This window comes from Gobio gobio, assembly GCF_949357685.1.
Source record: "Gobio gobio genome assembly, chromosome: 2".
Lineage (NCBI taxonomy): Eukaryota > Metazoa > Chordata > Actinopteri > Cypriniformes > Gobionidae > Gobio > Gobio gobio.
This window is the reverse complement of record NC_137098.1, coordinates 75104437-75120868: the sequence shown is the minus strand read 5'-3', so window position 1 is coordinate 75120868 and position 16432 is coordinate 75104437. Positions and strand designations below refer to the sequence as shown.

General features: G+C 42.8%; 1 protein-coding gene across 1 annotated transcript in view; it reads left to right on the top strand.

Moving 5' to 3' along the window:
* LOC307118767 (uncharacterized protein) overlaps window positions 1-16130 on the top strand; it is a gene marked incomplete at its 3' end in the record, with an annotated part of 34119 nt that extends 17989 nt beyond the window's left edge. The window contains exons 8-11 of the mRNA XM_079804535.1: window positions 311-381; window positions 1305-1404; window positions 12586-12705; window positions 16105-16130. Of these exons, the coding sequence (XP_079660661.1) occupies window positions 311-381; window positions 1305-1404; window positions 12586-12705; window positions 16105-16130 (317 nt within the window). The remainder of the gene's footprint in view (window positions 1-310; window positions 382-1304; window positions 1405-12585; window positions 12706-16104) is intronic.
* Window positions 16131-16432: the final 302 nt, after the last annotated feature.

Below are 16432 nucleotides of genomic sequence, written 5' to 3'. Positions count from 1 at the left end.
AAAAAATTTGAAATTGAAATAGTGAATCGTTCTGAAAAACAAAACAAAAGTAGATTTATTTTTTTGGCCACATCGTCCAGCCCTACTCAGTTCAGTACTTACACACTCTATGAGTGTCATAATTATGAGAATTTAAAAAAGATTTTAAACTCATATTTTTAAGTCAGTATGACCTTGCTTTGCTTTTACTCGGACCAAATTAAATATGTCCATCCTGAAAAAAGTCCACTCTCTCATTCATTTGTCTTGTAAAACTCATTCCACAACTTGTGTGTGTTCACTTCACTATGTTGATTTGTATTTTTTTCAGTGAGAAAAAACATTGTGAGGATGAAATTTGTCTCCACTTCTGACCCAGACAACGACAAACTCCTCTCTCAGGTCGGGAAAAGAAAAATACACATTCCCTAACACTACAACTAACAGATGCCAGGCTGTACACTATACTGTAGTTCACTGCTCATGTCCACTGCTATCCCATTCATCAACTTGCTACAACCTAAAAGTAAAAACTTAAATACAAAAACAGCAAAATCCACTACAGTAATATTAGGATGTACTACTATTTTTTCCCCTCTTACTGTATTAGCCTCTTGTGATGATCCTCATTTGGATAAAAGCGTAATTCTGTCCCCATAACGTAGGATTTACCAGGCCACACACACACACACACACGCTATCCCTACCACTAAACCTACCCAGCACAGGAAAGTGTACACTTTACTTTCTGTGAAAAAAAAATAATTCTATGATTTATAAACCTTTTGAAAAGTGAAGACATGGGGAACGTCCTCATATTTCACCCTCTCCTTGTCATACCCATGTCATTATACACATTTGTGTCCTGATATTTCACAAAAAAATGCCCCCCCCCCCCCAACACACACACACACACACACACACACACACACACACACACACACACACACACCATGCTTTAAGGGAACTGTCAATAGACCATGTTTTTATTCTGTACAAACTGTATTTATCTATTGATTTAATTATGATAACTATTGTTTTCCACAAAATTAATACTTTATGTTGTATTACTTGGTTACTTATGTAAGTAACCAACTAACTAAGTAACCAACTAACTAACTAACTAAGTAACCAACTGACTAACTAAGTAACCAAAAAACTAACTAAATGTCACTTGTGTTTTTTTTATTCCGTGGTAGAAACAAGATTCAATAAGTTTTTCTGATACAGCATGTTTAAAAAGCACAATGAACAGTTTTACTTGAAAATATATATTTTTAAATTATACAAATAATGTGGATAATGTTTTTTTTTTTTTTTTTTAGCTTCAGTCTGCTCTGGCATTACGAGGGATCACCGATGTCAAAATGTCCTGGACAAAACGTCCCCAGCAAGAGCAGAAACGGGATGTAGAGGATGAAGAAGGTGAATACATTTACACAATGAGAATTGTGCCAATTCCACAATCAAAACCATTATTTGGTTTAGACATCATTATGAGTTTCTTAATATGATTTTTTTTTTTCAGGTCCGTGTGAAAAAATACAATAGCCTGGATGAACAAAATGTCTTTAGGAGGAAACAAGCTTCTAGATTGATGCTGCAAATGAAAATATAGTGAAAGGAAAAACAGTTTTTCATGTTATTAAAAAGTCAAATTACCAAGCATATTCTCTATATGAACTTCATGAAATGATTAGTATAGATGACTCTCACTCTCTCAACAACTTATCACAAACCACCACAGCTTGGCGCTATATAAAGCACGAGTGTTTCTCTGTTCATTAAAGATGAAGTGTGTGTGATATCAGAATGTGTGATATCCTTATTTATTAATACGTTTTGAAAGTGTTTCCATTATGCAAAACAGAACAGCAAGCCACCATAAACAGTTAAAACACACATCAACGCACATCTCAAGCTTCTGTACACTGGATATGATCAAACATTACAAAAAAGAGGGGGAAAAAACATAAACGTAGTCTATGTGATTTGTGCAGGGTTGGGGAGTAACAAAATACATGACATAAATTACATTAAAATTCAATGTAAACAGTGATTGGTGATTCTCAGACTCTGGCACTGCAAAAGCATCCTAAGATACAGTTCTGCTCATACATTTCATACCCCTTGCAGACTATACAATATTGTAATCATTTTTATTTAATACTGTCCTGAATAAGCCATTGCACATAATAGATCTTTACTATGGTGGCCCAGTAGTGCACAACACAACGCAATATAAAAAGCAAATATAAGTTCACAACACAACGAAAACAAGCCACAACACAAAGAAAAAGCCACAACACAAATAAATCAAGCCACATCACAACGGAATCAAGCCACAACACAACAAAAAAGCAACAACACAACGAAAAACCCACAACACAACGGAAACAATCCACAACACAACGAAATCAAGCCACAACACAACGGAAAAGCCACAACACAACGGAAACAAGCCACAACACAACAAAATCAAGCCACAACACAACGAAATCAAGCCACAACGCAACGGAAATGCTTCCAACCACTCGGGGGCACTCGGAGAGCAATAAAGTTGCCACTGTTCTATAGAATCGGCAATCTTACAAAGATATCAATACCACAATTAGTTTTAACAGTATGTAGGCTAACTATTGTTTATCGACATTAAATATTAATTCAAAATCACCTACATGCATTATAGCTGCATATTTATGCTCGAGAATGCTTTGACTTGATACCACGGTGCTAAGGGAACGTCTGCCAATTCCATCAAGTGGTTGAAACGTATAATTTATATTAGTTAAATTACTTTTAACATTTAAAAACAGACATGTTAAAATTCCACAGCTTGATTGTTTTGGGGGAAAAAAAGTAAATTTAATTCATACAAATTGGCAGACGTTCCCTTTGTGCCGTGGCAGCATATTTATACTCGAGCGTTCTCGAGTATAAATATGCAGCTATAATGCACGTAGGTGATTTTGAATTGATATTTCATGTCGATATACAACTGCACACTTAAAACTGATCGTAGTGTTTAAATATTTGTAAGACTGGCGAATCTATAGAACAATGCAAGGAAAACTAACTTTACCACACTCCGAGAGCCCCCTAGTGGTCGGGAGCATTTCTGTTGTGTTGTGGCTTTTTTGTTGTGTTGTGGATTTTTCGTTGTGTTGTGGCTTGATTCCGTTGTTCTGTGGATTTTTCATTGTGTTGTGGCTTGATTCCGTTATGTTGTGGCTTTTTCGTTGTGTTGTGGCTTGATTTCGTTGTGTTGTGGATTTATTTCGTTGTGTTGTGAACTTATGTAGGCTTTTTAAATTGTATTGTGTTGTGCACTACTGGGCCACCGTACTTTACATATAGTGCCCAAGGCAAAATTAAAGAATGTATACAAATTGCCACATTCACAAATGCTACATTCATAAATGTACACATACCCTTGAATTCATGATCGACGAATGCTTCATGTTAAATCATTTGTTTAAGTAATTTCTCACAACTCTAACTTTTTTCTTGCAATCGCCGTATATTTATATATATATATATATATTAGTGCTGGGCATCGATAAAAAAACAACAACTAATTAATCACATTTTTTTCTGTAAATCGCGATTAATCGCAAGTTTTGAATATTTTAATTTTTTAATATTTTGATATTGTAATAATTTCAGTTACTCTCCAGATTAATGTATAAACAATTTAAAGACAGCATATTTTAAATGTGTTGTATTGTCATGTTTTTATGAATGAAGGCCAGTATCACTGATACTAAAGTCTCTATGAAACATTAATGACGTTACATTACAGTATAACTGAAAGCTCCCAATTTCAACATTTATTAGGCTTTTAAAAAACAACTTTTAATTTAAGTGAACTTAAAACAATCTTTACATAAACCCAAAATAATAAATGTTATATTTACCTATGGCCTTCCCTGTTAAACATATACAGAAATGTAATAGTTATCAAACACCTTTCTTAACTGCATAAATAATAAGTGAAATATAGATTAATCATCATTAAAGGTACAGTTCCCTTTCAGTCGGTCACTACGATGTACGTCGGTAATACCGACGAATTGGGATCACTTTAGAGAGCCCCTATCAGCTTCGAGATTTAGAGAACAGGCCAATGGGCCATTGGCGTGCGAGAGCATCGCACTGACGTCATTCACTTCGGAGCCGAACGGCGTTGATGAAGCAAGACTGCTTTTCTAAAAGAAAGCCTATCTGCAAGAGAGATGCTCCAGAGAACGAGAAGGACGCTCTGTGTTGGCGAAAAGGCACAATCTGTTCTCATAGCAACTGTTGGTTTTGGTGAGGGCGTTTGTTTCAGTGAGTGCAAACACAGGACTGCACTTCCCACCTCTGTGTTGCCGCGGTCTTCCCCTGGGTGCTTCAGCACTGTTTAAAGAGCGTTTCCTCACAAAAGAGCAACACGGGTGTGACACTGCTTCTTTTTCAAGACGTCATTCCACTCGTGCGTTTCTGGATGCGGTTGTTTCCTGTCCTGACGGCCACGATCCCTCTCGCATAAACATGTTGAGACTGTGTTCGTGGGTGATCCGTGTTCTCTCAGGGGAACGGGATCACGTCGACGCGCTGGTCATCTCGCCTTCCGTGTGAGGGTTTGATTGTTTGAGTGTTCAGCGCCCTGTGTGCCGTCTAGCTGGCGGGTGACAGCGCGGGTTGCCACGGCAGCTCAGCGCTCGTCACTCGGCGCCTACACATGTTGAGACTGTGTTTGTGGGTGGTCTATGCTCTCTAATGAGAGCTCTCTAATGAGAGCATAGCCACGTCGGCGCGCTGTTCGTCTTGCCTTTTTCATAAGGGCTTGAGTGTTCAGCGTGCCGTCTCACTGCCACGCCCACTGTCTCTCATGTCTGCTGGTAGCTTACAGATGGGATTGCTGGTCCTTAAAAAAGGAACCTAGCATTTCGTTTGGGGCTCTAGCAGAGGACAGATGTCAATCGCTGCATCGGAGAGAGGGCTGTTATGTGTTGAAAATGAAGATGATGCTGAGATTCCCACTATAATAGTGGCCGCTCGTGCTGAATCCGATTCATACTTGACAGCCATGTTTTCCCGGGTGGCTGAGGCATAGTGCAACGCATAAATCGCCTTGCCTGCCCCTTGCCTTTCCTGGATGTGCATTGGAAGGCTTTTGCATTGTGGAACTATTGGTGCCAAAATATGGAACACCAATAGGGCCATAATCAGTATAAAGTTTTCCTCTCTCTCACTACCCTCATCGGTGGGGTGGCAGTGCCACTGGCAGGCCACCTCCGCCCTGCTTAGGGCACGAGGGTAGTTCTCAGCCGAGGTTGAGCTGCACACTGCGCTGGCCCTTGGCTAGACGATGTCCACCCTGGTCCAGAAACACCATTGACCCGGATTTGGTTCGGAACTGTTCTTCCCCCGGAGGAGAGCCGAGTGGAAAACCATTAGTAATTCTGTTCCGCCACTGGGATTAAAAACAGCCAGTGGTACCCAAAAAAAAAAAAAAAAAAAAAAAAAATATATATATATATATATATATATATATATATATATATATATATATATATATATATATATATATATATATATATATATATAAAAAAGAGCAGTTCCAATATCTCTGGGTCTCAGGAGTTCAGGAATGGCAGCGTGTGACGCTACAAGCCTCGCCGCTCTCATTCCCCTCCCCACAAGAGGGCGAGAATGGCAGTGTGTGACGCTACAAGCCTCGCCACTCTCATTCCCCTCTTCTCAGTGGTGTGTGGACGACAGTGCACGACGCTATGCCTCGCCGCTCTTGTTCCCCGCTGAGGAAGGAGGTGAGGCAGACCGTGTGCAACGCCACAAAGCCTTGCCACGCTCAGCCCCTCATTCATTTGGAGAGCGTGCTTGACGGTGTACAACGCTCCCATGCCTTGTCAGCCTCTGGTGCCTCTCCAAATCGCCAGCAGGGGGTGCCGGCTGTGGGAACGCACTCAAGCGGCCTTCCCACACTCGCACACCCCCGCAGCGGATGCAGGTCGTGTGTCAGACCCAGACCCCTACACGGACCACTCCCATGTCGTCCTGGGGTCCCTGCATTCCGCCTCGCTGCCCTGCTGCGGGTACGTCTGTGGTACCGATGACCCCGCTTGTTCGGTCTCTGGGGGCCTGGCTAGCACTCCCCCGCCCGTCTCGCTGGGTCATCTGTACCATCAGACTCGGCTTGCGATTCAGTTCGCCCGGCGTCCGCCCAAGTTCGGGGGTGTTCACTTCACGTCTGTTGCGTAGGTGGATGCCCCCGTGCTTCAGGCGGAGATCGCTGTCCTACTGGCGAAGGACGCGATAAAGCCGGTCCCTCCAGCTACTATGAAGTCCGGGTTCTACAGCCCGTACTTCATTGTACCCAAGATAGGCGGCGGGTTACGGCCAATCTTGGATCTGCATTACCTGAACCGCTCCCTCCACAGGATGCCGTTCCATATGTTAACGCAGAAACGCATTTTCAGGTGCGTCCGTCCCCAAGATTGGTTTGCAGGGATCGACCTGAAGGACGCGTACTTTCATGTCTCGATTCTCCCTCGACACAGACCGTTTCTGCGCTTTGCATTCGACGGACGAGCGTTTCAGTACAAAGTCCTGCCCTTCGGGTTGTCCCTGTCGCCCCGTGTCTTCACGAAAGTCGCGGATGCGGCCATTGCTCCCATGAGAGAGAGCGTGGTGTTCGCATTCTCAACTATCTTGACAGCTGGCTGATTCTTGCCCAGTCGCGGGAGCAGTTGTTTGAACACAGGGACATGGTGCTTCGGCACCTCAGCCGGTTGGGTCTTCGGGTCAACTGGGAGAAGAGCAAACTCTGTCCCGTACAGAGGATCCCTGTTCTCGGGATGGAGATCGACTCGGTCGCCATAACAGCGCGCCTCATCGAGGAGCGCGTCCAGTCGGTGTTGAGCTGCTTGAATACATTCAAACGCGGTAAAACGGTACCACTGAAACAATTTCAGAGGCTCCTGGGGCATATGGCAGCAGCAGCCGCAGTAACGCCGCTAGGGCTGCTCCATATGAGACCGTTTCAACACTGGCTACACGACCGAGTCCCGAGATGGGCGTGGCACAGCGGATTCCTCCGTGTCCAAGTGACGCCGAGATGCCACCAAACCTTCAGCCCATGGTCGGACCCTTCATTTCTACGGGCAGGAGTGCCTCTAGAACAAGTGTCCAGGCATTCTGTTGTCTCCATGGATGCCTCATCCACGGGCTGGGGCGCCACGTACAACGGGCTTGCAGTTTCGGGTCTGTGGACGAGGCCGATTCATTCTCGCGCATGCGTCGTGGAGGCACACACGGAAGACAATAACAAGTTGGATAAAGGTGTTATTTTGATTTTTTTTTGCACACAAAAACTATTGTCGTCGCATCGTAAAATTATTGTAGAGCCACTGTGGTGAGATGGACTTTAGTGCCTTTTATGCGTCTTGGGAGTGTAAATGTACTGAATGCCAATGGAGGCCTATCTGAAGCCTTTCTCAGCATCAGCTTTCAACAAAAATATCTTCATTTGTGTTCCGAATATGAACGGAGGTCTTACGGGTGTCGAACGACATGAGGGTGAGTAATTAATGACAGAATTTTCATTTTTGGGTGAACTAACCCTTTAAAAAATCATATATTGTGATTTCTGGATTTTTTTTTAAGATTATGTCTCTCACAGTGGACATGCACCTACGATGACAATTTCAGACCCCTCTATTATTTCTAAGTGGGAGAACTTGCAAAATAGTAGGGTGTTCAAATACTTATTTTCCTCACTGTATATATATATATATATATATATATATATATATATATATATATATATATGCGCAGAGCATGAGCAAGAAAGCAACAGAAACATGCATGAGAAAATAAAGCGCAAACACGCCTTTCAGACAACATGCGATCACAATTCTCTTTCGCAGATTATTGGGTTTGAATGGTCAAAAATATGTAATAATGCACATCCTGACAAGTATTCAGTTAAACACAGACATGAAGAACTAAAACACACCATATATTGTCACAGTCTGGATGTTTAATCAAAGCGTTTCTATCTTCTTTTTATTCAGCTACAGCGCTAGCTTCACATTAAGGATTTCCTCGATCGGTCATTATATGACTTCTGTCTGAGGTGTGTGTGGCGTTTCTGCTCGAGGGCGCCCTCTGGCCTCCAGTATGAATGTTTAGTGCCCAGCACTGCTCACTCCATCCTATTTTGGGAAAAAAAAAAGAAAAAAATGTAAATACATGTATATGACAATCCATATGTTTTTCTCCAGTGTACAGGAGTTTTTCCCAACAGTGAGAGACTCATATTTCATATTAAAGACATAGACTCGTTCTTGATTTTGCATACCTCCTGACAAATTAAGAAATTGATATCACAGATTTGTATAATAATAATAATAATAATAATAATAATATATTTTATAATAAATCCTTAGACATTTCTAGTGATTTTAGTCATAGACTGCCTGCATGTCAACAGGTAACCCTGCAGTTTTTGTAAAATAAGTTTTCTGTAAAATAGAAATATTATTATTATTATTATTATTATTACATATATATTGTTATATTTATTCTTTATTGTTATATTTATTAGTCATAATGTATAAGCACAAAATGTTAATATAATATAATATATATATATATATATATATATATATATATATATATATATATATATATATATATATATATATATATATATATATATATATATTTATTAGGAATGCCACAATTCTCAATATAATATTGAACCGTTCGGTACGGCATTCACGGTTCAATACGCGCGTTTGAATTGCGTTTTTTTCGGTTTTGCATTTAAATAATTATTTTTCTGAACATTCTATCATTTGCCTCCATCCCAATCCTAAACTACACGACATACATTCACATCACACGTTAGTGGTAGAGTTAAACGAAAGTTCATTATTTGCATGCATTTTAAAGCATTGCCGGTTAAACATTTCATTTGCGTGCTCATGCACTGTAACATGCTGAGCGTGCGCACTAAAAGCATGTCAAACACATGATTACTGGACTAAGTAGTCTTACTGTGCTAATGCTGTCAAATACACACAAGGTTAACATAAACACAGTCGGTTATGTCTGAAGTGAAAGTAAAATCGTGTGTGTCTGTATATTAGATGCGTGCAGGTCTTAAATTGACAGCAGCGCAGCCTAGTGCACACGCTGCAGCTTGTCCTTAAAGGGACAGTTCACCTCAAAAATTGTGTCATTATTTACTCACCCTAATGTTGTTCCAAACCTGTATGCATTTCTTCCGTTGAACACAGACAGTTGATTACCAGACAGCTGATGGTAGCCATTGACATCAATATTATTATTTCCTACAATGGGGACCAGCAACTGATTGGTTTCCAACATTCTTCAAAATATATTTTATGTCCAACAGAAGAAAGAACTTTATTCAGGTGTAAAACAACTTGAGCGTGAATAATCAATGACAGAATTTTCATTTTTGAGAGAAATATCCCTTTAATGTTAATAAAACAACAAAAGACAAAGAGAAAATCCCTCACTGCTCTTGACTGAAGAACTTTAACACAGTAGCTTTAATAAGAATCAATGTATATTTTATAGTGAAGTCTACGTAGTGTTTTTATTTTTACATTTATTAACTTACTTAAATGCTGCTGTACAGTTCGGAGCTGCCACTGTAAATCTTTAGGCTATATATTTTTATTTTATATTATACTATACACTAGGAATGTGTACAAGGTTTTTTTTTTAAGTAAAGTTTTAAGTTTAAGTAAGGTTTTCAAGTCTTTTAAAGCTACAATGTGTGATATTTTCCCCCATCTAGCGGTGAAAAGGTATATGACCATCCAGAGACTTTTCGTTTCTGTTCCTCTCAATTCCGATTTCGTTTCAACTCCTACGGTGGCCGATTTAGTCCAAGATTAACATGGCTTCCAGTTCGACCTCGTCCACATTCGAAACGGTGCCTGTGGGATATTCTGTGCGCAGTGGGATGGTTGGAACTCAACTGGCCTAATTATTCGCCTAGAAAGAACTGCAGCTAATCCAGAGTGAACTTTGATGATAGTAATGTTTATTCAGGCATAAACAGGTTTGCGTGGATATGTACATAAATGTGGTTTCTGTGAGATAACAAATAAGGATGGTAAATATACATGATAATGACATGACAGAAGATACACAGTTAAGAACTGTATAACTATACTTATAAGTTACATTTGTATAATGTAACCGTAAACCAGAGCTTATTGTACCATATATAGGCGCTAAATGCAGCTGCATTAAAAGGAGCGGAGCTGCCGCTGCTGCTGCTAACAAGCGAATTGAAATAAAAAAGTTTTTTTTTTCTCCTTAACCTTTTTCTGTTCCTGTCGCCTAAGAATAGAATAGCAAAAAACTGATGTGACTAGCCATCAGAACCGAACCGAGGTATGTATTGAACCGTGGACTAACTAGATTGTTGCATCCCTAATATATATACACACACTTTTCATTTGTTACTTTTCCAAAAAAAAAAAGAGTTTTAAATAGTATATTAAAAAGCACAAATCGCAAATTTAACCAGAATATTCGCAATTAGATATTTTCCCCAAATCGTGCAGCCCTACTAGGAGATACTCTTTGCATTAATATTATTCATGAATACGGCCCCAGGATTTTTATTGACTTTTCCTACATAAATCCCCTCAGGCCTGACATCTGTGGCAAAACAAACAAAAACAGGACAGAGTCACGACACAGTTTGCTTTACAAATGAGCCCATTTTGCATATGCAAATGTGGATATTGGCCCACTTGCATAACCCCTGTATGATGTGGCATTTTGTCAAATTTCACTCGAGCTCTTCAAAAGGATTGACAGAGAAACCAGTTTTCAGCAAACGACCCAGCTTCAGCCTGGACAGGCCTGAGGAACATCACCAACTACAAGTCACAATCCCCCCGTTCTGTAGAGAATCAACAACTGGCTGAGGATCTGAATGCATTCTACTGCAGGTTTGAAAAGCCCAGTCTCACACCACACACCCGCTCTGATCTGCACTTCACACGTCCCCCATCACCTCCTTCACCCCACCCCACCCCCCATCACCTCCTTCATCCCATCTCCCCCCCTTCAATACCATCATGCCTGATCTTCTCTCAGCTAAACTGAACCATCTCTCCATGCCATCCTCAATCTGTCAGTGGATCTCCAGCTTCCTGACAGACCGACAACAGCGAGTGAGACTGGGGAAACTCACATCCAGGACTCTCACTACCAGCACTGGCGCCCCCCAGGGGTGTGTTCTCTCCCCGCTGCTCTTCTCCCTGTACACCAATGACTGCACTTCTAAAGACCCCTCTGTGAAGCTCCTGAAATTTGCAGACGACACCACTGTCATCTGCCTCATCCAAAACGGTGATGAGTCTGCTTACAGACAGGAGGTTGAACAGCTGGCTCTCTACTGCAGTTATAACAACCTTGAGCTCAACACGCTCAAAACAGTGGAGATGATAGTGGACTTCAGGAGGAACAGCCCAGCTCTCCCCCCACTCACCATCATGAATAGCACTGTGGAAGCAGTGGAGTCATTCAGGTTCCTGGGCACTACCATCTCTCAGGACCTGAAGTGGGACAATCACATTGACTCAATGTCATTGAGTCTGTTTTATGCACTTCCATCACTGTCTGGTTTGGTTCAGCAACCAAATCTGACATCAGGAGACTACAATGCACAATCCGGACTGCAGAAAGGATTATTGGTGCCTCCCTGCCAACCCTCCAGGGCCTGTACTTTTCCAGAGTGAGGAAAAGAGCAGGTAAAATCATCACAGACTCCACTCACCCTGGACACTGCCCGTTTGAACTGTTACCACCAGGATGGCGACTCCGATCACTGGCCACTAGAACATCTAGGCACAGGAACAGTTTCTTCCCACAGGCCATTTCCCTCTTGAACAGTTAAAATACAACTTGTGAGAAGCTTCTGAAGGGAATTAAACCAAATCATTCTGACAAACTTTGGTTCAGGCGTTTCAGAGCCAATAAACCAACATTTGAGATACTGTGATGCAACTGGTCCAGTGGTTAGTCCAGTTATCCAATCACAGCCTCTGAGTTTCTTGTTGGGAATTGAGGGAATTATTTGGTGTGGGTGTTTCCAACATAGTTTATGCACATGTCTTCTTATCAGAGAAAAAAATGTATCCGCCTCAATTGAGAATTTACGCACATCTTGGTGTTTCCATCCAGGGTTTTTTAATGTGATATCTCTGGATGCAGGTCAGTGGCTGGAGACCTCTCTGGACACTGGTCAGTGGCTGGAGCCCTCTCTGGACGCAGGTCAGTGGCTGTAGCCCTCTCTGGACGCTGGTCAAGGGCTGTAGCCCTCTCTGGACACTGGTCAGTGGCTTGAGCCATCTCTGGATGCAGGTCAGTGGCTGGAGCCCTCTCTGGACGCTGGTCACGGGCTGGAGCCCTCTCTGGATGCTGGTCAGTGGCTGGAGCCCTCTCTGGATGCTGGTCAGTGGCTGGAGCCCTCTCTGGATGCTGGTCAGTGGCTGGAGCCCTCTCTGGATGCTGGTCTGTGGCTGGAGCCATCTCTGGATGCAGATCAGTGGCTGGGGCCCTCTCTGGACGCATGTCAGTGGCTGGAGCCCTCTCTGGACCCAGGTCACAGGCTGGAGCACTCTCTGGATGCAGATCAGTGGCATGAGCCCTCTCTGGACGCAGGTCAGTGGCTGGAGCCCTCTCTGGATGCAGGTCACAGGCTGGAGCCCTCTCTGGATGCAGGTCACAGGCTGGAGCCCTCTCTGGATGCAGGTCAGTGGCTGGAGCCATCTCTGGACGCAGATCAGTGGCTGGAGCCCTCTCTGGATGCAGATCAGTGACTGGAGCCCTCTCTGGATGCAGGTCACAGGCTAGAGCCCTCTCTGGACGCATGTCAGTGGCTGGAGCCCTCTCTGGACGCATGTCAGTGGCTGGAGCCCTCTCTGGACCCAGGTCACAGGCTGGAGCCCTCTCTGGATGCAGATCAGCTGCTGGAGCCCTCTCTGGATGCAGGTCAGTAGCCGGAGCCATCTCTGGATGCAGATCAGTGGCTGGAGCCCTCTCTGGACGCAGGTCAGTGACTGGAGCCCTCTCTGGACGCAGGTCACAGGCTAGAGCCCTCTCTGGATGCATGTCAGTGGCTGGAGCCCTCTCTGGACGCATGTCAGTGGCTGGAGCCCTCTCTGGACCCAGGTCACAGGCTGGAGCCCTCTCTGAATGCAGATCAGTGGCTGGAGCCCTCTCTGGATGCAGTTCACAGGCTGGAGCCCTCTCTGGATGCAGATAAGTGGCTGGAGCCCTCTCTGGAAGCAGGTCAGTGGCTGGAGCCCTCTCTGGACACAGGTCAGTGGCTGGAGCCCTCTCTGGACGCAGGTCAGTGGCTGGAGCCCTTTCTGGACGCAGATCAGTGGCTGGAGCCATCTCTGGACGCAGATCAGTGGCTGAAGCCCTCTCTGGACGCAGATCAGTGGCTGGAGCCCTCTCTGGACGCAGATCAGTTGCTAGAGCCCTCTCTGGACGCAGGTCAGTGGCTGGAGCCCTCTCTGGATGCTGGTCAGTGGCTGGAGCCCTCTCTGGATGCTGGTCAGTGGCTGGAGCCCTCTCTGGATGCAGATCAGTGGCTGGAGCCTTCTCTGGATGCAGATCAGTGGCTGGAGCCCTCTCTGGACGCAGGTCAGTGGCTGGAGCCCTCTCTGGATGCTGGTCAGTGGCTGGAGCCCTCTCTGGATGCAGATCAGTGGCTGGAGCCCTCTCTGGATGCAGGTCAGTGGCTGGAGCCCTCTCTGGATGCAGGTCAGTGGCTGGAGCCCTCTCTGGATGCAGGTCAGTGGCTGGAGCCCTCTCTGGGACTCTGCACGTGAACAGGAGACGTCGCTTGGCTCTGGACGTGGACAGGTGGTGTCGCTGGACTCTGGACGTGGACAGGTGGCATAGCTGGACTCTGGAAGTGGACAGGTGGCATAGCTGGACGTGGACAGGTGGCATAACAGGGCTCTAGACGTGGATAGGATGTGACAGGGCAGGCATGACATGAACAAAATCAGGCGTGGCAGGCATGACGCGAACAAAATCAGGTGTGGCAGGTATGATGTGAAAAAATCCAGACATGACAGTGGGTGCATGGAGACACTCTGGTGCAGTGGTTACTGTGGAATGGCGGGGCTCCTCCTCACCATTCCCACAGTAAAACATGAGCTGCACAGTCAAACAAAAGACCATGCCCTTTTGTTTGACCACAAAAAAAGGGCATGGTCTATATACTCCTCCAGGAATCAATGTATCTTACCCCCTGGAATCTGGGAGTGTACCGGTTCGTTCAGTCCATTTCTAAAAATGTCCTTTAGTGCCACGTCGTTAAAATACACAAGATGACAAAGTTCAATAAAATCCACAACAAAATCCTCAATGGGACGCTGGTCCTGGCGGAGGCGCAGGAGATGGCAAACTGCTGGGTTAATTTTAGTGGGTCGAGTATAGCATCTCAGAGAGGCAGACGAAATGCAATAAACACTGTCATCTTAGTGTTTCCATCCAGGGTTTTTTAATGTGATATCCCAAAATTGGCATTAAATAGGCGGATAGAAACATACAGTAGCTAATGAAAATAGTTCCAACAAAGCCACTTCAGAATTGTTGTGCGTCTCCGAGCAACACAGCGGTGTTTCACTACTGAATGAATCTGTGTTTTTTTTAACAAATCAAGTGAACCATTGATTCAGTGACCCATTCATAAAGACAACCACTCGCTTCGTTCCTGAATGAATGAGTTGACTGAATGATTCAATGACTCGCTCGTTAAGACAGTGACAGTGACCACCTACTGGTGGTTTTAATTTCATATTTAGAGTATCATTTCATAATTAATTTATATATTCATGTCACCTCTGAGCTATATTAACCAGTCTGTGCGCATACATAAATGCCATTTCAGATGCAGCTTCTGAAAAAAAAGAACAGTTTACGTGCAATAAATTCTATTTTGAATCAAAGTATTTATTTCTAAAGCTACTTTTTTTATGTCTATTCAACACTTTTCTCATCTAACACAAAAAATACTTTAAATTATCTTTTGGGGGTAATAATATTGAATCTAATTTAAACACATACTGTAAACAAAACACACCAACAACCAATAAAAGCAGCATGTCACGTACTACACATGGGAAACAGGGGTTAGATCCAATAGCAGTTTTATTGGGATATTCCGTAACGTAATCCAGTCCAAGCAGGGGTCAACATCCAATTAAGCAATCCAAAACACAAGACCAGAACAGGTAAGAAAATAGAACACAGAAGTGGCATGATAAATACAAGGACTCCGTAACAAACACTAAAACAGACAGGGTATAAATACACACAGAACTAACAATCATGATGGGGAAGAGCTGGGAACAATTACAGTGATGAGTGCAGACAAGGATTGTGGGAAATGCAGTTCCAGAATAAACGGTGACAATAAGAGAGAGACGTCTAATGGACCCCAGGGGAAACACAAACCAGACACTGTGACACAGCAATGATTTAAGAGGGCGGAGTTTAAGGATGAAAAGAGAAAGATAGAGAAGGGTGGAGAGAGTCAAAGAAAGAAGTCATCAAGAAAAACATCATCTCAAACCGATTAATCCAACAAAACACTAAAAAGAGTAAACAAAGGTAGGTTGTGTTCTTTCTGCATCACTTAGGATGGAAATATAGACCAGTAATCATTGTGTCTCTTATTTTAAGTGATCTTCACATCTGGTTGTATTCCTGCTGAAAAGAGAGATGTGGATGTTCGGATACTTGTTTGCACTTCTCAGTAAGAATCTCTAACATCTCTTGTACTAAATAATAGCTGATGCTTAAAACTTATTATTTATAGCTTTATATTTTATTATTTATATTTATTTATAGCTTATTTAAAAAAATAAGTCTTCTCTCAAATGGAAAACTACCAAGATGTTTGATCTAGAGTACTAACCTCTTGCACCTAACTATTTAAAGAACCAGCAACTGGTTATGCTGTTGTATGAGTGATTAGAAATGTACGTCACAATGACAACTCCTTATAACACAATTGATTTCTCTTTTTTCTGATTTCAGAGTTGGTTGCACCACTGTTGTTTTAATGTGTTAATGCATGTCTTTTACAAATAAGGTTTTAAGCAAATTATTCCTTTGCATGAGTGGATTGGTAACCACAACCGCATAGATTTGGTTTGTAGCACTAGTGTGCCATTCAAATCAAAAACCTTTAGTGCAATGGAAAGATTCCATGGATGTCAAAGGTTCTTCATGGAACCATTAATGCCAATAAAATAACTTTTATTTTTAAGAGTGTATGATTTCTGCGATGTGAAAAATGTGGCCAGATTCACTGAATCCAGGAATTCAAATGGAATTTCATCATTTTATTTGATAAAAACTATCA